The sequence below is a fragment of the Apus apus genome, chromosome 4 (genome assembly GCF_020740795.1).
Source record: "Apus apus isolate bApuApu2 chromosome 4, bApuApu2.pri.cur, whole genome shotgun sequence".
In the NCBI taxonomy this organism is placed as follows: Eukaryota; Metazoa; Chordata; class Aves; order Apodiformes; family Apodidae; genus Apus; species Apus apus.
In genome coordinates this window covers 8,221,932-8,243,744 of record NC_067285.1, presented here as the reverse complement: position 1 = coordinate 8,243,744, position 21,813 = coordinate 8,221,932, and the positions used below count along the sequence as shown (strand labels likewise).

The window sequence follows — 21,813 nt, the reverse complement described above, 5'->3', positions numbered from 1 at the left end:
TAAGTTTTTAAATAGCTGTTTTGTTCTTATCTCAACATTTGTACTCTGAGTCAGTATTCAGGGACTGGCAACCTCTTGTGAGGAAGCATGCATGCTGATGAGAGGTGGAAGAAAGAACTGATTGCTGTTTGTGTGTATGTGTATATATAAAATAAAATTATCTGAGGATTATGAATTAAAAAAAAGTGTTAAAGACCAACCAAATAATAATATAAAATGAAACAAACTTCTGTTTAGTCTTAAGGATGCCAAGAAATAATGATGCCTCTTTTTTTTTTTTTTTTTTTTTTATTTCAAGTATTTCTTTTCTTTAGGGGCTGTGTGTGTGTCAGTTCAGTGCACTTGAATAATTTCAGATTTCATGTAGCTAGTGGGAGCTGGTGCTTGCAGCCCTGTGGTAGGAGGTGGCTTCCAGCCAGGAGAACTGTCCTTAACAAACATACGATTTGATAGTTAAGTATCAATCTAAATGACTGAAAGGTAGAAATTGCTGCTTGTTGAGCACAGGTGTTTATAAGGAACTTGTCTTGAGTAGACAATGAGAAATTTAGAAGTAGGTGATACACTGGATTTAGAGCATTTGGCTGTTACTTCAGGAAGCTTAAGTTAAAACCCTGAACTAGGTCACAAATGAAAATGAGATTTATAGTGAAGTACAGTGAAAAACTGGCACAGTGCATTTCCTTTTTGCACAGTATCTCAGTCTGCATTGTCTGTTTTGTGTCCCACACTTTAAGATACTGTAGCATGTTTGTTTTATTATAGAAGTCTTACATAAAAGACTTAATATAAAAATATATGCACTCGCATGTTTAAACAATTTGCAAATGCAAAAAATGTATTTGTGTTATTTACTTCTGCAGTAAATAAAATTCATGAGTAAGTTTAACCTTTGGTGAGGCTGCATCTGGAATATTGTGTCCAGTTCTGGGCCCCTCAGTTCCAGAAGGACAGGGAACTACTTGAGAGTCCAGCACAGAGCCACAAAGATGATTAAGAGAGTGGAACATCTCCCTTATGAGGAAAGGCTGAGGGAGCTGGGTCTCTTGAGGTTGGAGAAGAGGAGACTGAGGGGAGACCTCATCAATGTTTACAAATATCTTAAGGGTGAGTGCCAGGATGATGGAGCCAGGCTTTTTTCAGTGATGTCCAGAGACAGGACAAGGGGCGATGGGTGCAAACTGGAGCATAGGAGGTTCCAATTAAACATCAGAAAAAACTTCTTTACTGTGAGAGTGACAGAGCACTGGGACAGGCTGCCCAGAGAGGTTGTGGAGTCTCCTTCTCTGGAGACATTAAAAACTCACCTGGACAAGTTCCTGTGTGATGTGCTCTGGGTGATCCTGCTCTGGCGGGGGAGTTGGACTGGATGATCTTTTGAAGTCCCTTCCAGCCCCTAAGATTCTGTGATGATTCATGCTGATGTTGTGATTATATCAAAACCTGTAGACTTTGTTACTTTAAAGCAGAACCTGTTTGGAATGAAACTATTCTAGGTAGCAGAGGTGAACCTAATGTAAATAATATATTAGAAAATACACTTAACCATGTTACTTTTGGAAATGGAGAGTTGCCTTGTAGGAAATAAATCTTAGAGAAAGAGCTCAAGTAACTAAAAAAAATCTAATGTACAACTTTTTATTTTTTTATTATTATTTTTTTTTTAAAACAAACCAGATAACGTGTTCCGGCTGGATAATCTTGTAAAATAACACTCTGTTGAGGTACAGAACTTTTCTAAATGGAGTAATAACAATATTGTTGTGGTAGGAAAAAATAAGTAATAAGACCACTTCAGTCTGGAGTGTGGGTTTTTTCTGCTTCTGGTATTTATTTCTTCATTATCTTGTTAACGATTGGCCATAAAAATAACTCTTGGCTGAAACAAGCATTGTAAAATGTTAGAGCAGTGAGGTGTCTCCTTGCTTCCTGGAATGTCCTTTTGTAATTCCTAGTTGCTTCTAATAGTAGCTGTTTGGGTGGATACCCAAGAAATCTTTGTAACTGTTGTTAATATTCTTCTGAAATGGGACTTAACAGTCAATTTTGAATATTTCAAACCTTACTCTTTTTCTGAGAAAATGAGTAACCATGACAAAAAACTGTGAGGACAAGGAGCTCAGGCAGTTCATCAGGTAGATAGTTTGTTTCTTACTTAAAATAGCAAATATTTTTGTACGGCTTTTTAACCTTTTGGACTTTATACCTGCGAGCGTAATTACATGAGATTGTGATGCAAGGAAATATATAATGTCTTGTTTTTGTATCAAATGTCAATTTGATTTTCTATCAATTCTTAATTTTAAGCATAGTGGAAGGCCTATTTATAGACAGCATTTTGGATAACATCTATGAACTAGTGTGGGCACTTCTAGTAGAGCAGATGTCTGACTCATATGATTTCCTCTGACCATGATTTTAAAATGGGAAATGCCAAACGTGTCTGTTATTCCAGCTAAGAGAGACAAAGCTACTACAAAGTTTTTTCCAGGTCAGTAGATAGTATTGTGCTCTTTGCAGTGTCTGTTAAGAGGCACAGATTTCTAAGTTGAGACAAAGAGAATCACTGCCACCTGAAAAATATTGGCAAGATCTGCACTGTTAATTAGTGTAGCAATTCTATAGAAAAAACTTAGTTCACAGTTGAACTCTGTTGACTCAACTTCAATTAATTTTATAGATAAGTTAATAAATTATGGATGTAAATCCATCTGTGTAAAACTAGATAGCATAAAAACTTTTTTAGATATTAACTTATAAGCAGTTGGGGGTGATACAGTATTTAGTAGTTCAGATTTCTTACAATGTAGCACAACAGCCTTCCTTCCTCGCCTCCCTAAATGGAAAGTATTCTGACTTAGTGAGGAAAAAAACAACCATTTTTCAGTACAGTATGTGTACTTGGGTACTTGTGTTAAATGATTATGCTGTAGCCTCTAAAAATGTCATAGAACCATGGAATAGTTTGGGATGGAAGGGACCTTAAAGATGATCTACTTCCAGCCCCCCTGCGTGTGTAAGGACACCTCCCACTAGTTCAAGTTGGTCAGGGCCCCACCCAACCTGGCCTTGAACGCTTGCAGGGATGTTTTTGTTCATCTCACGGATACAGAATCAGGTGTTTTTCAAGTCCTGTTAAAACCAAAAAGCTACCTAATGGATATCTGCTATATTTATTAGAGGAGAAATAGTGGCGCAACGAGAGCTATAGGTAGGGAGCAGTTTTCCTGAAGATAGTTCCAGTAATTTGTTAAAAATCTTTGTGTGGTGTTTTGTTCTCAGTACAGAATGTGAATATCACTATTCAAAAAGTCTAAGAATCCACTGCGGGGCAATAATGCATTTAATGAGAGATTTCTGAGTGCTGATCTATTTTTTCCTTGCTGCCTCTCTCTTCAGTCAGACTCCTAGACTGTTTATCATGCTGGATGCACTCTGCTATTCTCCCTCGTACTCTATTAGTATCTTGATAGGACAGATTTTATTGGGCTTTGCTGTCTTTCTTAATTATTTGCTTTTGGATTTGAGGCCTCTCAAATAATTGCTTCTTTTTTTGGAGAAGTTCTGTTACTTCAGAATCTGAATTAATTTATGTAGCTAGAAAAATAAACAAGGAACTTGATACCAGTAGGGACAATGGTGAGTTTCTTTGCTTAAATACAAGACAATCAGCATTTGGATTTTTTAGATAGTTATGACTTATATTCACTTGCTATGGAGACTATGTGTATGTACTCTGAAGAACATTTTGCAGATAGAAGCCATCATGACTTTTTTGCAGCTACATTTTTAGTAATGTTATTTGCTCCATTTATGTATCAAGCTATTAAAATAGTCCAATAATTTGTGCAGGGAAAAGGATTACTGTGCCTGTTTTTTACCTCATCTCTTGGCCTTTGCTCATCCAAAGTTCTGTTATTAATTTTGTCAAAGAAACTTGAAATAGAGCATTTTGATATATGCTGTTGCTGGAAAGTAAAGAGAATTTCTCTACGTGCAGAAAAACCAGGAAGCTCTCTTCTATATCCACATTAAGATTTTATTTACTTATTTATTTTTCCTCTAAAACTTTAATATTATAGCCGTGAGGAAGAGGAAAACCTTGTGTGATTGTACTTCTGATTCACAGTGATGTCTGGCAACTACCTGGTTTTAATGAAGGCAAAAAGTGGTGCTGAGATTCTAATTGGTTGAATGAGTTGCATTAATGTATACAAAATCAAGGCAGCTGTCATGATGGAGACCTTCTACATATCTGCACTTGAGTTTTAATTTTTATTATTACTGACTTAGTGCTTTGTAAGTTGAATGAATTATGATTATGAATAATAGTTAAACTGTTGACATAGCCGTGTAACAGAAAAATGGCTGTTATGGAGAATGGAAGAGTTTTTAAAAGAAATTCATGATAAATACACACAGATGGGATTTTGTCATTTCTTTAGGAGTCCATTTATTTTTCTTCAAGTAAGATTTCTCACTGTGCAGTGTGGCCAGGAGTTACCATCTCATCTTCCAAGCAAATGCTTCTATCATAGGAATAAAAATAGATTTGCCTACTGAGAAAGTGATCATAAATGAAACTTCTCATGCAACAACATCTAGATCATTCAAGCTGCATTGATACCATATAAAACTGCCTGAAAAAAGTTGTACTGATGACATTGGATTCAAATTTCTACACTTCGGTAAGCACAATTAACCCCAGTGAGATGAACTAGAGTAATACCATTTAGTTCCTCAGTTCCTCCTTTGGAGGAGGGAAGCAGTCACAGTGACATTGTATTCTGCTTCTCATTTCTCTTGGATTTTTGGATTGTTTTGGAATGTGTCTTTTTTGTTTTGTTTGTTTTTGTTAAATAATTTGAAGGAACTGAATATTTGAATTAAGCAGTGGAAGTATTTTACAGAAGAAATTGATGTTTTGTCAGTAGATAAAGTACAGCTTATTTGAGAGCGTGCCTTTGATTATTTGGCATCTGAGAAGTTGTGAATGTCCTTACTGTTTCTAAATATACATGCTTCTATTAATGCAAAGCAGTACTTACAGGACTGTGATTGGCATATGCAAATATTTTCTTAATGCATTAAATATTTATTGCTCTTCATTAGTCATTGCGGAACAATTCGAACTACAGTATGTTCAGGTTATTCAGTTTTAATATGTTGTGGAAAAAAACCCAACCAGCAGACCACAAGGTTCCACAATAAATGTAATAGTACAGGGAAAAAAAAATGCAATTTCTTAGAATTTTTCTCTGGTGCTGACTGATGCTTTATGACTGGAAAATAGACGTCTGCCTTTTTGTTTTGTTTTGGGGTTGTATTTTTTCAGAATCTTCCTTTGAATAATTTTTTTAAAAAACCCTTCTTTGCCTATTACTTAAACTACTTAAATGGGAGTGGCCCCTGCAGGAAAGGGGCTGCCTTCGCTTCTACTTGAGACCCTAAAAGTTTCAGTTCAGGTCTTATCAACATTTGTATATTCCTTGTGATGCTTCCATCCATAGCACTTCAAGGTAGTTGTTTGTTCCCAGAAGGGGTGAGAAATGGCCTCTTGATCCCTTATGCATTTATTCCCAATATCACAGTGCTCACTGATTCTGGTTTGTCCTGTACCGTGGTCCAGAAGTGCTTTCCTTCCTTGTTAATATATTCAGCTGATACCATCTGGGATTGATGGAGAGCCTCTTCCTCTGCTGTAAAAGTTAGGTACTAGATCTCGAACTAGAAAGGTTGCCCCTGCTTGTATTTATGCAGGATTTAATCTTATAACTTTTCAGCACAGTTATTGATTTTTTTAATTAAAAAAAAAAATCATAAAAGATGAAAAGCAGATGGAAGAAATTTTTTGCAACAATTGAGAGAATACTCCTTGACTGACACACAAGTACTGATATTGAGATGAATCCATATAGCAAAATATGCTCTGTATCTTACTAGGATATATCTGAAATAGGAATTGCAGTCATACAGTATTTCATAAAATTCTGAATAGAAATGTAACACTAATACAGGAGAAATGAACCTTTGCATAACCCCTTATACTCTTTGACAGGGAATATTTGTAATATTAGAATGTACCTTTTGCTTTCTTTCTCCTTATATGCCTGGATTATAAATAAGATCTCTGCCTGCCCATCTAACAGTAGTTTTGTGGATCTTCATGTTCTGCTAATGACAGAAAATGCCCAGTGATTACTTTGCTTTAAATTATTGCTCCTTTCAGAAAGATTTGACAGTACTATTCTTTTACAGCAAGATGCAGGAGATGGCATGGCTGCGTTTTTCACAGATCTATAAATATTACATCCAGGAAGCGCCATTTTAGTAACCTGCTCTGATGTCTTATGTGTTGCAGGCCATAAATTTCATCTGACTTCTTCATTTTAGACTGATAATTTCTGACTGAACTAGAACATACTTTTCTCTTTTCTTGAAATTTGTCAGTCTTGATTTAAAGTCTCTGCAGTGGTAAATATAAATGTTACCATTGTGAACTCTAACTCAGTTATATTTCTCATTATTTAATAACAGTGGTAATATTCCAGGGGAATATAGATTTCCCTTTATTCCATGTTTTGGCTGCCCTGTGTTGACTTCAGCCTTTTGGGTCTTGTGTTTCTGGTGTGTAACTGTCTGCTAGATCTAGCAACCTAAGGTGCCACATCACATATCTCTCTGATAGGCTGTTACTGGCTGATTACTTTGAGTGACTAATCTGTCAGTGATGCTTCTGAATGTCTCCAACTCTTCTGTGCAGCATCCTGACTTCTTTCTATAATTTGGATGATTTGTTTTACAGTAGTCAAAGAAGGGAAACATTCTTTTGGCACGTGCCTCTTGTTCTTTTTAGGCTTTGATCATAATCCTGCCAGCTAAAAGAATACTGTAGTGTTTATGAAAACTGGCGTGCATTTTAAAATGACAGTATACAACATGAGCTGCTCCCCTGTGCATTCTGTTTATAAAGCTGGAGTCTAGGTGTGATAAACCTGTGGTGCTTAAGCAAGCCACACAAATTGTTCTGCCTGTCCCCTCATCCCTGAAGCTTAATCAGCAATGAGCAGGGAGTGGGGTGCTGCATGTAGGCATCATTCTGGTTCTTCCAATTCTGTGACTGAAGACATGTTGGCTCACCTGGATTTTGGTTTTTTGACAGGGTCACTGTTAGTCCCAGAAGGAAACTATGCCCAAGAATACCTAGCTTTATGTGATAGAGAATATTGCCCTTGATTTGGTAAGGGGTATTTCCTATCTATGTGTTATTTATGGGATTTGAGATCTGACAACATTTGGAAAGAAAAATGATAAGAAGAGTTCTTGATATGACTCAAGAAACTTAAAGTAATACCCCTCTGTCTTGCTGTGTATTTATTTTAACTAGAAGAGCCCCTTTATCTTACCACTTTCCACTACCATTATTACAAAGCAATGTCACACTCTTATTTATTCTTTACTTTTTTTTTCAGCAAAGTGCAATAGCTGCTTCAAAGGCTATCTACTCTTCTGAAAGAAACTATTTATCAAAAAACTATCAGCCTGGGTTAAAAGGGAAATTGTTTGCACTTCTCTAGTGCCAAAGGGCTGATCCAATAAAAACAACTCCTGTAAGTCACCTCCATTGCATTATACAGTGACTAAGAAGGCAATGATCATGACTGCAAATGAACATGTGATATTTCACACTTCTTCCAGCAAAGTAAATGTTCTGTGTCTTGCTGTGTAAGACTTTGCCTCTGTGTATAAACCAAATGACAGCACTAAAATGATTTTAATTGGAATTTTATGCATCACTGCCTTCTTTTTTTAAAAACAAACAAACAAACAAAAAAACCCCAAGGAACTTCAATCTAGCACACACTCAAGCATGGGATCTACTCCTGTAATCTGCTTTACCAAGGTTCTGCTAGGGGTGAAGCATCAATATTAGCTTAATTTCGAACTCATTGGTGTGTGACTTAGCCTGCTAAGTTATTGGTTGTTATTATATTCAGTGTTTTCCAAACAATGTAATTAATACGTAAAGAAGCCAGAGGTAACCCTGAAAAAATCCATTTCTCATATATAGAGACATGAATGCATATTGTTAAGTAAAGTTAGTATTTCTCAACAAAAAGTAGAATTTTGAACTTAAACTGTGTGTGTCTTTTGATTTGTTCAAGCAAAAATATTCTGTGGCCAGACACTGACATGAGAGCACCTGGCAGGACCCTGGTTAGCCATTTCCCGTGGCCATCCCTGCAGCTTCTCCAGAGTGCAGCAAGAGGACTGGGAATTAGCAGCTAGGCCTCAGAATTAATTGCTTTGCTAATGAGCTAAACTAGCATTTCTACAGTGCTTACCAGGAACCATTGCCTTGTGGGAGTGTGGTACTGCAGCATCCAGACCAGGTCAATGTATTGGGTTTTATTAGGGATGTTTTCTCTCAGCTGACTGACGTATAGGATTTGTTTTGTTTTCATTTTATTTTCTCTCAGTCTTTTGCTCGTGTTACCAGCTGTTTATCTGCTTTTCTTCTTTTTATCCAGAAATATAAAATATGTTACTGCTTCTATGCCTTGACAGTGTTTCTTAAGTACAATTATTTGGACAGCTCCCCATGCTAGGGAGCTTGGTCCCATCTCATCAAAAGAAAATTGTGAGTAAAGATCTTCATTCAAACTGCCAGTGATTTGAAGAGTGGCTTACAGTGTGCCTAACAAACTGATGCTAGTTCTTGCAGGACAGGGGAAGGCACGTGTATTAAAACCCAGGAGTTTGCATGGACCTTGTCTCAAATTATTAATTCTTCTTCCCTTATTTTTATTTCTTTTCCATATGTTTATAGTTTTAGGTTTGGAATTACAGGCCTCTGGTAACAAGTATGCAATTAATGTTTGATATGAGATTAAATGTAAATATTTTGCAGTAGATGGGGTAGTGAAGATTTCTATAATTGATGCAGCTTCAAAGACAGTAGGATAGCAGGTACTGAATTCCTGTTTAGAGATATTCTTGGTGAGAAAATTTAGCTGTGACTTGGTCTGCTTCCTCAGCATTGCCCCTGGACTTAGATCTAGTCTGTTGATTTATTAAAAACACTGAAGCAAAACAGAAAAAAAGCTAACTGCTTCTTTTTTCTTAATCAATGATACCTATTCTTAACAGCTATCTTTCCACACTATAGTGAAATAAATGAGCATTTCTGACTGTGTTTATATTTGTTGTCATTGCTGTAACATTTTAAAAACAGGGGTGGTCAGTTTTCCCAGTGGAGTAAGGCCACCAGAGATGTGTATTAAGGCCTGAACTACAGAAAATGATCATAAAGGATGTAGAAGATGGGGTAAATAGTAAAGTTACAGTGTGCTGAAGATACTTAACTCTTTCAGAAAGTCTTGATGGTAATAGATTATTGAATTTCATCTGCTGTTTTATCCCTCCCTATAGATTAATGTGGAGTAATATATATGAATGGAGGAAAAAGGTTATATTTCTACATTAAATGAACTTCTATATGTATTGAATCTTGAACTATCTGTTATCACTCAGAAAAAAAAAATATAGCAGCTATTTCTGTTTAAAATGTCAGCATAGCAGCTGTTGAAAGAGCAAGTAAAATGTTAGGATGGGAACAGAGAACAAAGTGGAAATCATTATTGTGCTACTGTACATTTTCATGGTTCACTTTCCTCTTCAATATGATAAGCTGATCTCTGTGTTGCATCTCAAGGTGCAGGAGAATAGAAAAGATGCATTAAATACCAGCAGTGGGGATGGTCAAATGTAGTTACTTCGTATGAGAAACAACTGGTCTGAGGAAGGATTTTTCAGGTTGGAAGAGGAGCAGTGGGGATAAGGGAGGGAATCGGGGACAGTAGGGAGAAGGGAGAGAAACAACACAGGTCATAACATTTTGAATGGGATAAAGCCTGTGGACAGGTTGCTGCTGATCATCTCATCCAATAGCAGACTTAAGGATGTCAGATGAAACTGCCAAGAGGTAGGATCAGGACAAAAACTGTTGGTGTTTCTTCATAGATGCATGGAAAAGTGTTCCTGCAGGATATTCTGGATGCTGCAATTTTCTGTGAGTTGACATTGGTAAACTCCTGGAAGAAATGTTAATCCAAAATCAGTACAATGGCAGAGCTTCTGGCTGAGAATGTCCCTGACCTGCAAGTTGCTGAAGGTGTTGTAACCCTGAGGGGAGGGTCTTTAGAGATTTGCATTCTTTCCTGGGTATTCACTGTAGGCTACTGTCAGAGACAGTATTGGGCTACACCAGCATTTTGGTCTGACCTTTTATAGCTGTTCTTATGCATTTTATTTAGTTCCTGCATAATCCTGTGTTGTTCTGCTTCCTCATGTCTCCTCACTGACCAGGAATGAAGAGAGACTGGCACACATGCTTATTTCTATTTATCATTTGTGTCTCAATTTCTCTTGATCTAGAACAGCTTTCCAACTGCTGTTGTGGTCTAATTTTGGAAGTAAGATGTAAGGCAATGGCAAAAGAAACAAGCAAACCAAATAAAAATACTTTTAAACAACAACAACAAAAACCCTTTACATCCACTTGTATCCATTTTGTGTGAAGGATGATTTAAATTATATGTAGCATTTGCTTGCTTCTGAACTAGAAAAATTAGAAGCCTTGTGATTATGTAGGGGAAGAAAGTAAATCAATGATACAGAATAATAAGAATTATAGTTTTTATGACCAAAAATAATATGACAAGAAATATGAAGAGAGATTTAACTCTTTCCCTCACTCCCAATTTTCTTTCCATCCAGAAAGAATGTATTGGCATGTTGATTATATGTATTCTCTTGTGTTGTCTCTGGTTTCTTATAGAGCTGTTTTTTCTTTTGTAGGTTAACAGAACCTTCTGGATACTTAACAGATGGACCAATAAATTATAAATATAAAACTAAATGTACATGGTTAATTGAAGGATAGTAAGTATTTTCATAGCTTAAATTTTCTGATAGTTCTGTACTGTGATTCTAGAGGTCTAAAGAATGCCTCAAGTAGCAACTGCATCTGGACACAATAGAAACAGTTTTGGGATTTTTGTTTGGTTTGTTTTTGTTTATATAGTTTAATAGGTTTTAAAAAAAAAAAAAGTTGAAGTATGATTTTTCAGGACTGCTTAGAGTTGGCCAAATTCCATTCCCATTGAAATTGCTGGCAAAAGTTAGGCTGATGTTGGAATTTGGCCAATGCTGCAAGTTCTCGAAACCCTATGATGAATTTGTTGCCTGTTTCAGTACCTTTACATAAGTTCCAAATGTTACGGAGTTGTATTATTTAACTCATCTTACTCTCCAGTGATAAATCAGGAATGGCTTCAAGTACAGAATGTTTCCAGTCTGATGATGATAATTCAGTTATGTGTTGCTCTAAAGTTAATATTATAAATTTATGTCAAAGTATTTTCTTTTGCATTCTAGCTTTCCTCATGTACTTAATTTAAAAATCATATTGTGGCCACAGTTTATGCAGTCTAGATGTCTCAAGTCTGTTGCTAATTTTTCAATTTATGCAGCACAGAAACACTCAGACATGCACAAAGGAATAATAAGACATACACTGTATGGTTAACTGGTAAGGGCACAAATTAATTAAATTTCAGTGGGATTTTCCCCCCCAGGCTGTGGGTCAGGATTTTGCTGAAAAATTTAGATAGGTCCAAGCTCCACTAATTTTCTAGAAGAAAATTGCCCCCTTCTCTCTTGCTACATTGTCATAATCTCTGCTACTTTAGATGCCTGTTCTGTTGCTGCGATTCAGCAATGACTTGTCTGATGTAATTTTGGTCTGCTTATATGCAGATAGTGATTAAACACAACAGCAATGAAGTTATGGGTAGTTTTTGTTTGTTTGTTTGTGGGTTTTTTTGCTTGTTTGTTTTTGTTTGTTTTTTTTAAACCATTTCAGTACAAGCTTCAATATCTAGGTGATTAAGCAATAGCTGCATATCTTTCTGACACAGCCAGACTTTTCTTTTTACCCAAGCTAGCTCAGGAGTATTTGCACCACACTAAGCTCAAGTGGAAACATGCCTCAGGACTGTACACAACTCTGCTTTGAAGCTGGTCTTCCCTCTGTTCCTCCTCTTTGTGGGAGGTGGTAGGGTGTGTAGCTGGAAGAAACAGTGTGCTGCACAGTCTGGGGAAGAGTAATACAATCCAGTAACACAGAACAAAATGTCAACACACAGGGAAATCACATATGTATAAAATACTCTTGAAAATGAACAAAGAGAAAGCTCTCCAAGTGATATCTCACGAAAAAGGCATGCATATGTCTTCCAAACTGACAAACTAGGCTTGGGTCTGTCAGTAAGGGGGGAAAATTAAAATGAAATAAAATAGTCAGTATGTTGTGTGGAGTATATTTAGGAGTCTGCTCACTTTGTCACATGAGAAAATTCCCCTTTCAGGAGTCTTGCAGTCCCCACCTGGATCTCTACCAAAAACTGGTGAAATCTGACTCCCAGGTGTCAGATTGGGGGAGGGGAGTCAGGGGAAGAGATAAAAAATAATCTTGCATTATTTTGCATTTTGTTTTAAGACTTTTAGTTTCAGTCACTAGTGCAATGCTGGAATGAGAATGTGTAGGTGGTTTTAATCTTGAAACACTCTTTAAACCTCATAGTCCTGACATTGTAGAGTAAAATGTATCAAAATGGGATATTTTAATTGCTCTAAATTTGTGGGTTTGAATACTGATAAAACCTTGTGAAATGAAGTATCTTGTTAACTTGTAGACTTGTACTGAAGATGTTATTTTTAAAGTATTCTAAGATGAAATGGAATATTTTGCTTGTTATTTAACTCTTTGAAATGTTTAGTTAGTACAAAAAAGGTTTTAATAGTGTTTGCTTTTTTTTTTTTTTCCCCCAGCCCAAATGCAATACTAAGGTTAAGATTTAATCACTTTGCCACAGAATGTAGTTGGGACCATATGTATGTATATGACGGAGATTCAATATATGCACCTTTAATAGCTGTATTTAGGTGAGTGTATTTATTAGCCTTTTAGTGCAAGTAGTCATGTCTGGACACTTCTAGTTTGTGGGGGAAAAATTTTATTAGAGGCTTGAATTTGTTAAATAGCTGGGTTTCTTTTGTTGATATCATGGGAGCTTGTATGTAAAGTTATATTGGAATAAATTGCAAAATGCTACTTTTTTTTATTAGGTGATCTTAGCATAAATCCCTTAGGTGGCTTGTCCTTATTGATGACACTACATGGAGTGTAAATGCTCATAGGCAATCAGACCTGTATTTTCCAGTAGGCTGGAATAGTGACTCCTGAGTTTTAATGTGCATTAAATGTGGCACTGGACAGTAACGTCACTGCGATCCTCCTTAAGGGAGAATGGCCACCGCTGACCCAGACAATGTTGCCCTACGTGTAGGCTGTACTTAATGGCTCCTAAACACTTCCTATATTTCTGTAAGCAGAATGAAGAGACTTGTTTGAGACATTTGATACAAAGGCTATTTAAACACCAGTTTTGTAACGTTTCCTTAGATTGCTAAACTGGGCATTGTTATGACTATGTCATAGTGTATAAAATTTACCAATTCTTGTCTTGGAGGAGAGCTCAACTTGCTACCAACTAAAATGGTGGAATTTCTCTCCTTGTTATTAGCTATGAGAATTGCTACACAGCTAAAGATTTTTTTCAGGTTACTACAATAATAGACAAGGAGCATAACAATTAATACATAATAAAGACTAATTATTTGCCTTTCAAATGACAATAAATCATTGAGGTAAAGAGTAAGGTCAATGCACAGCATTTCTTGTATGTCCAAGAGAGAAAAAGCAGGCCAAATTAGTTTTATTTTAATTTGTTTCATCCCTTTCTGGACTATACCAAGATGTTTCAGTTTGTTTGTTCCTACCCTTGTATTAAAATTTTAGGAAACATTCCAGAAATAATATTCCATGCAAGTGGACTGTAGTTGATTAGAGAGAAGGCACAGGATCCTAATTCATTGAAATCAATGCACTGACACTTACATGTACCCTCAGTGTAATCTGATGTGAAACTTCACATTACTGTGTGAGGCACAAAAGGAAGTGGTGTGATTTTAGGGGGTTTTTTTGTTGTTGTTTTTTTTCTTTTTCTTGGAAAACCCTAGCTTACTTTGCAGAGGCACAGATAAGTTTCATACACAGTTTATTGTTTTTTAAAAATAAGTTTTCAAATGAGATTTATGAGTTATCTGGTTTATATAATTAATAACCAGGCTAGCTAACTTTAATTCTTTCCTTTCCCTTTTTATTTCCTCTCTCAATGACTGATTAAAAATATCGTTCTAATTTTATTTTCCAGTGGTCTAATAGTCCCTGAAGTGCGTGGAAATGAAACTGTTCCTGAAGTAGTTACTACATCTGGCTATGCATTACTACACTTTTTTAGTGATGCTGCTTATAACCTAACTGGATTTAACATTTTTTATTCGTAAGTATTTCTTTTATTAAGTAATGCCTTTGTTAATTAGCTCGTTATTCCATTCAGGAGGATGTCAAACGCAGGGAAAGTGTTTATCTATTGATTTTATACATAGTGTAAGAGTTACTCTTAGTGGTATGTTTCTAAGACCAGGGAGCTGGGGTTGTAATGAGTTGTCATTAAGGTACTAGTTTAAAAAAAATAAAAAAGAAAATGGGATAAAGTGTATTGTACTGAGTGAAGCCACATGGCCATTCTATCAGTATGTTTTTCCTGTGCCATATGGAATTTGAATGTATCCCTTTAGTGTTTATTTATCCAGCATGTGTAGTTGTCACATGGAATAGAAAGAAGATTAGATCTACTCTCATGTCATTTTCCTTCACTTGAACTAAGATCGTCTGTTGCTCGAGTATTTTTTTTTTCTTACTGAATGTACTTTTTTTTTTTTTTGGTCCAGCCACAAGGGTTTTATTTCACTTCTTCTCTACATTTTGAGTACTTTCCCCTCCAATTGTCCATCTCAGTCTGCATTCTGCCTTATTAGTTCTTCTCTGGACTGTCTGCGTTTTAGTTTCTCTGATGATGAAGTCTAGCCTGGTATAACTATACCTGTTTTCCTCCAAACTGCCTTTCTGTATCAGTAGTCTTAAAGATGCAGCCTTTTCCTTCTTAGATGCACCAGCTGTTGATTGCAACTTCTGTCTCAATTAGGACATGCTTGTGACACATCATGCAGTGTCTCTTTATAATGGATGCTTTAGTTCAAGAAGGGTTTGCTTGGTCCTGTTGGATGTGTTCCTTTATGTGATAGTCTTCCCATGACTGAAGATATTCTTGTTCCTTTATTTCAGTTCCTTCAGGTTCTGAAATGCCAATTTTTGGGGGGATGTGTTGGCTAGCACTGCTCTTCAAATGTGGAAGTACACAAAATGATTTTATAATATTCTTTATTAATTTAACATTCCTGTTTGTGCTTGTGACCATAGCTTTCCTTTGACAGAGTTCTTTGTTAAGTTGTCTATGGAAAGTTTATTTCTGTAATTTTCAGCAGTTTTCTTGCCTTTTACCAGATAATAGCTAGTCAGATTTTGGGAGCCTCACTGAATATTAGAAATGTCAGTCCTAGAAGACTGGGTATTTTTAAGTTTTGTCAGTTGACATCAGTAAAATGTGATCACCTGGCAGACTTCTCTACAGTTATTAGAGTTACTTTTTTAGTTATCCCTGAAGCTTTTATTGCACTCTTTGTTTGTTTCGTTTTTCTTGGAGGCAAATGGCAATATGACATGGCATTCTTAAGAAATGAGTATGTGCTCTGCATTCTTTTATGACTTGGTAATGTGGTGCGTGCTACATATCGTTACCTAATTTTTTGGAAGATTTTAAATTGATGAAAAAAACCTGCCAGTTTTTAACTCCCAAAATTTTGCGTACTCTGTTCTTCTATTTCTTCTATCCCAATAGATACTTTAAATTATATTATTTTATTCAGAACCCAACAGTATCTCTTCTTATGGTAAAAGAAGTACCTACAATTGCTTTGTATGCCTGCTTTAATTATTTTTCTGTCACTAATCTGTTGCCCTCTCTTTTACTCTCTCTCTTTGTTTGGAAACACCAAAGCAGTCTTTGACTTCATCTCTGATTTCATCTAGATGGACCACTTGAGTTCTTTTATTTTGGGGAAGGCAACAGTTACTCCAGAACTCTATGAGTAAATTTAGTGTTCATTGCAGTCAGGCAACTCACTTCCAACTCCGCAGATCCAGTTTTTCTCATTCTGTTTGAATCTTTAATGGATCCATTAGAGTAGGAATAGATTTACTTTTAGACTGTTATCTCAATTGCTGGCAAGACATAACTGTTGACTTTCCTGCAGAGTACTAACCCTATGGAGTCGGCTGGAGAGGTTCCTTAGAGTTGTGGTATGCACTGGTTGATGCCATCAATAGTTTTAATGGCATGTGTGTTACTTGGCAAAACCTGCAGTTCAGACATGGAGTTTTATTTTTCAGTGGTGTAAGCAATCAGTCCTCTGAAGTGAGTCTTTAGAAAATGAAAACACGTCTCCTGACAGTCCTACCACAACCACACAGCCTTAAACAATTTCTCACTAGCTTTTTCAGTTCTTTCTTCCTTCAGTAAGAGCAAGGAAGGCTGTGAACAGTATCCAGCTCTCACATCTACAAGGAGCAGTCTGTGTTACCATCAGGGGTTTGTAGTGATAGTTTATTCTGAGTTTCAACCCAACTCTTTGCTGCGAGTTGTCAAAAACTATTTCAAAAAAACTATTTCCAAAAACTTTTGGACTTCATCAGGTGTGTACTGCCTGAGATTCATATTCTGTGCATGGAATCTCTTAGACTCACATGCTTCAATGTCCCCCCATCCCTTCTCATCTCCAAGGAATTGCCTGCACTTCAAGAACCAACTTGTATGATTTTGCAGAGTCCAGTTGCCTGTGATCTCAGTGTTTAGTAGGGTGTATCACAGAAATGTGAAATCTCACAGCAGTTACAGACTTTTTCCAGGCTAATCTTCCCTCTTGTTGCATCTCTGACTACAGAGTTAAGGAGGCAGAGTTAAGGTGGATTATTATTAAGTATTCAAAGCAGGAAGTGCTGCTTTTTTTGTAGTTTCAGGATATTAACTAGCTTGTATTTTTTCTTCACTCAGTTTTTTCCAATGTTATTATTTTTGGATGTTAGATATTGTTTTACAGTATGGACCAAAGCCCCTCAGGAAAACAGTTTAACTGTGTATGCCTGTGGTGGGGAGTTTGAGTTACTGCTCACAGTCACTTCCAGTGTGCATGTTCCTGGAGATAACAAGCATTTGAAGGGACTGACTAGAGTGTGCTTATGCTGGAACATGGGAAAAATTACATGGTGGTCTGTCCAGTCAGTGCATGTTCTTCTGCTTAATGTCAGAACTTCTTAAAGTACAAGATGTATGTGATTCTCTCTGCATCACAGACTTTATATGTTGAACACCCTTTCAGCTCACTTGCCTGTAAAATCATTATTAAACTTATGTTTTACCAGTACATTGAAATTTTTCAAGAAACAACAACAAAATACTTTAAAAATTACTGTTGGATTATTGGGAGATAAAACCACTGTCATCAACTCTTGGCTTGTCATTTCCTTTATTTTAAGTTTGGTTTTTCTTTTCAGGATTAATTCTTGTCCTAATAACTGCTCAGAACATGGAAAGTGTACAACCAGTGTGTCAGCACCAAGCCGGGTATACTGTGAGTGTGACAAGTACTGGAAAGGAGAAGCCTGTGATATTCCATATTGTAAAGCCAACTGTGGCAGCCCAGATCATGGGTACTGTGATTTGACAGGGGAGAAGCTGTGTGTTTGCAATGACAGCTGGCAAGGTAAGGTTGTGTTACTTGGAATCAAGTTAAGCTTTCACAAATAACTGCTTGTAGTGCATCCTATCTAGTCTGTATATTAGGATATTTCAAAAAGCAATATATATGAAAAAATCAATTTCTGGAGTAAATTCTTATGTGAACCTAGATATGTGCACTTTAATGCCATAAAAGGCTCACAGCTTTGGTTATTTTCTGTCTGAAGATCCTGCAGAAATATCTGACTTAAACTTTATTGTGGTGCATGTTCTTTTGTGATCATTAATTCAAAAAAATAATGGCAGTAACTACTGAAGAGTTGAGACCACTTCTGAAGACTGAGGTTCTCCATAGCCTAATTTCCTATTCTATTAATTTCTTTAGTGTTTAAGATTTTATTTCCCCTCCCCCTTTCCTTATGTCATGTGATTGCATCATATTTTTTGTGCTTCCTGAAGTAAGTATTCACTGTTTGGTTTTTCATTGTGTATTACTGGTATGGCCTCTCAAGGAAAAAGGAAGGTAAGCTTTTTGATTACAATGGTACAAGAATGTCTGTGTGGACACATCCTGTGGAGTAATGGATGCACTATAAGCTTGTTCTGTGGTTACTCCCACTGCCTTCTCATTAAAGATCAATTATTTGAGATCTTGCAAGTTTAATTCACTTCCTATAATTATGCTAGAGGTTTGTGCATTTTTTTAATGCCTTACCACTCCTATTAGAAGACTCAGTTGGATTAGCTTGCAATGCATTGAAATAGCCATTCTTAAATATTAAAATACCTCCAGATTACTCAGCTGATACAGCCTCTTCCTATTACATCTTGCCTCTACTCTTTTATTACTGTTTCTTTTTGCATGGCAAAGGGGATTACTTTCTTACTCTTATTAATTGTCACACCTATTAGACGAAAGACACCATAAAATTTAATACATTTGTCTTCTTAATAATTAATGAAGTTATTCATTAAAAGGCAGTCAGTGCACACACAGAAAGGAAGTAGATTAGTAATATGGTCATTCAATGGAAGCAGTGCAGACTTGTTACCAAGTCCTTAAATCCTTCCATGGTTGTGGTGCATAAAAAAAGATCTTCACAGCTTAAACTCTGTAAGGAGCTGGTGAATAGAACCTGCAGAAAGAATATCACTCCTTGCTTTGTGCATTGACTCTTTGCAATTTCAGATCACTGTGTACAAAATGGGGAGAAGTCCCAAGTCTTTGGAAACACTTTTTAGGCTAGATCTTCATTTATGATGCTAGAATCTTCATTAGGAGTTTTAAAATGAAATTAAAATTCTGACTTTCCCAGTTACTACCTTCTTTTCATCTAGCCTTCCTGTGCATACTGTCTTCCTATTCTTTCATAGAGTGAGTAGGACTACATAGAGATTTGCTTGAGGTTTCAATCAATTTATCTCTTTTTTAATTCTGTGGCAGGTGAACTGCCTCGGACACATGATTGTTTTTCCTTATTAAATACAAAATAATAACAAACTTTCCTTAAGCTGTCTGGGAGGCTACTTGCTTTTCTGTTCCAGTTTTTTCTTTAATTACTTGTATCTGTATACTGTGTAGCTTCTAAACTGAGAGTATCTTCTGTGTAGGTTATTTACAATGCTAGAATCATAAATGTTTCCACTTCTCTTGCTGTCTGCCAAGTTTTTCTTGTGTTTGGTAATTCCATCCAAGTGGCTAAATTGTGCTCTTGATTTCTATGTTTTTGAAGATAATTTTAGCTTTTTTTTTTTCACATTTTAGATTTTTTTGAGTATGTGTAGTCCCTATATTAAAAGAAATATTCAATGGACTGCATTGAGATGTATAATAAATATAACCCATGGTTCAGAACATAAAGCAATTTCATATTTTACAACACATAAGGTTTCTTTCTTTTACAATGGTGACATCTTGTGGATGGTGTGAAAGGAGCACCTCTGGAAGAATTTTCACTTTTGAAACAAGAATTCTGAGCAATGAGAACACTAATCTAGTGAGCAGAAAAGATTTCAGAAGAGTGAACTCGTGTAACGGTTATTGCGTTGATTGTTAGATTATGGTTAGATTGTAAACTTTTTAATGTATGGTTAGATAATGGTTAGATTGTAAACAGTTCCACATTTTTAAAAGACTATCTTTGGACATGCTGAAGATGTTGCTAGCTACTATGAGTGTGTTGCATGCTTTTAAAAAGTAGTATTTTAAGTCTTGTTGATAGAGATGTAGTTTGATTTCTTCAAGGAGCTTGATTTAATACCATGTTAAGGGATGCCATGTATCAAATAGGCTAAAAACTTTTTTAAAGAAGTAATTTAAAATATAGCTACCTGTAAAATATGCAGTAGCTATGTGATTAATTGGAGAATTTTCCACTGACTACTTTTTGTCTGATGTTTTAACATTTTTATAAAAGTTCTTGATTATTACCTCTAAATTCCTCTGATAAAAAGTTTAAATAAGATAATTAGACTCACTGGTGTTAAATAAAGGAAGATAGTTTCATTTTAAAAAGCTATAAATGTAATAATTTAGAAAATTGTTTTAATATCACTTCATGTAAAACCATTTAGGAACAAAGACTGCAGATTATGTTGTCAAACAAAAGGCTTTCTCAGAGATTGCTAAAAGACTTGCAAATAACTGTAGGTAATGATTTTCACATGAGCAATTTCGAGTAGAGCAAGTGGCCCTTTCTCAGAGACAGACATTTGGGAAGTAATGGTGGGTTATAGTGCCCAGTTTGGGGATTGGCACTTTAGGGAGGAGTGTAAATACCAGCAAGAACTCAAGGCATGCCACAAAACTGATATGCTTATTAGGAAGCAATCCTGTTGTGGGAAGTTAGTGGTGACTCTAACACTTAGTGGGAATCCTCCCCTAGACCTGCACAGGCATAATCCCTCCTTTGTCCAGTGTGAGGTGGGGATGCTCTCGGTGCTGGTAACTTTTGCACTCAGTGCAGGAGGGAAAAAAAGTCTATTGAATTCAAGATAAACTTTATTGGTGCTTTGATCACTGAACATCAGTTCTACAAGCAAAAAGGGGATCTTATATGGAGGAATTACAGGGTGTGTTTACATTAGTCTCGAAGAGGTTCCATAGGTACCTTTGAAGCAAATCTGATCCTCCATGTGTACGGTGTTTTGGCTTGTGTTATGAGGTGGCTTGTAAAGATAAGAACTGCATTCCTTCCAGATGAAACTATACTAGAAGATGAGCTGCAGAGATGCACATAATGCACACCAGCCACAGATGGGCATTCAGGCCTAGGGATCAGATCCAGCCCAAAGTTAAAACACCAAAAAAAACAAAACAAAACTGGAATGTGTGTAGTCTGTTGTTTCTCCCTACAGATCTGCTGCTAGCAGATGGAGGGAGAGATGCAGCAGGAAGACCAGATTCTGAAATTAAACTAATTAACTTTGAAGTAAGTCTATTAGCAATTCAGGCAGATTGACTTTTACGACATCTCTCTAGGGGAAAAATGAGCCTTTTATGTAAGGAGAAAAGTAAACAATCAAAGGGTAAAAGGAATGCTATGAATATTGCACAGTAAAATTCAGTATTTGGCCTTACTCATTAAGGCATTTATTCTAACAGCATCTTGAGTATGGTCAGAATTACTGTGTCAATGTGTGTCTATATGCAGATTATCCTGAAAGGACTAACTAGAGTTGAGTTCATTCTGATCACTTCACTGGAAGGCTTTGAGGTCATCCTCTCTTGTTCACCCTTTCTTATTCCTCAGTGCTGAGATATGGCAAAGCTGTGCTTGTGTGGGGGTGATTTGTTGAAACTGAAGAGAAGGTATGAGGTGTGAGCTCAGTTAATGGCAGTTAAAATGCAGCTCTGGAAAGAGCATGTGCCAAATGTTGAGAGATCTGAGATTTTGTCCAGTTGTGCCGGGATGTCTGTGAGCAGAAAGCATACAAGTAAGTAATCTCAGAGAAGAGGACCTATGATGTAACATTTAGTTTGGATAAACCT

At 36.3% G+C, this 21,813-nt stretch overlaps 1 protein-coding gene across 8 annotated transcripts in view; it reads left to right on the top strand.

Moving 5' to 3' along the window:
- The window catches only part of ATRNL1 (attractin like 1), a 451,738-nt gene that overhangs the window by 20,918 nt on the left and 409,007 nt on the right, over nucleotides 1–21,813 (top strand). For 7 of the 8 annotated variants that reach the window (XR_007889398.1, XM_051618376.1, XM_051618374.1 and 4 more), the window contains 4 exons: nucleotides 10,861–10,944; nucleotides 12,895–13,008; nucleotides 14,340–14,468; nucleotides 17,639–17,847. Coding sequence is in view for 7 of the 8 variants with exons in the window: in XM_051618376.1 (XP_051474336.1) it covers nucleotides 10,861–10,944; nucleotides 12,895–13,008; nucleotides 14,340–14,468; nucleotides 17,639–17,847 (536 nt within the window). In the remaining variant the exon portion in view is untranslated. The remainder of the gene's footprint in view (nucleotides 1–10,860; nucleotides 10,945–12,894; nucleotides 13,009–14,339; nucleotides 14,469–17,638; nucleotides 17,848–21,813) is intronic. The other variant, XM_051618375.1, reaches the window with a different exon arrangement.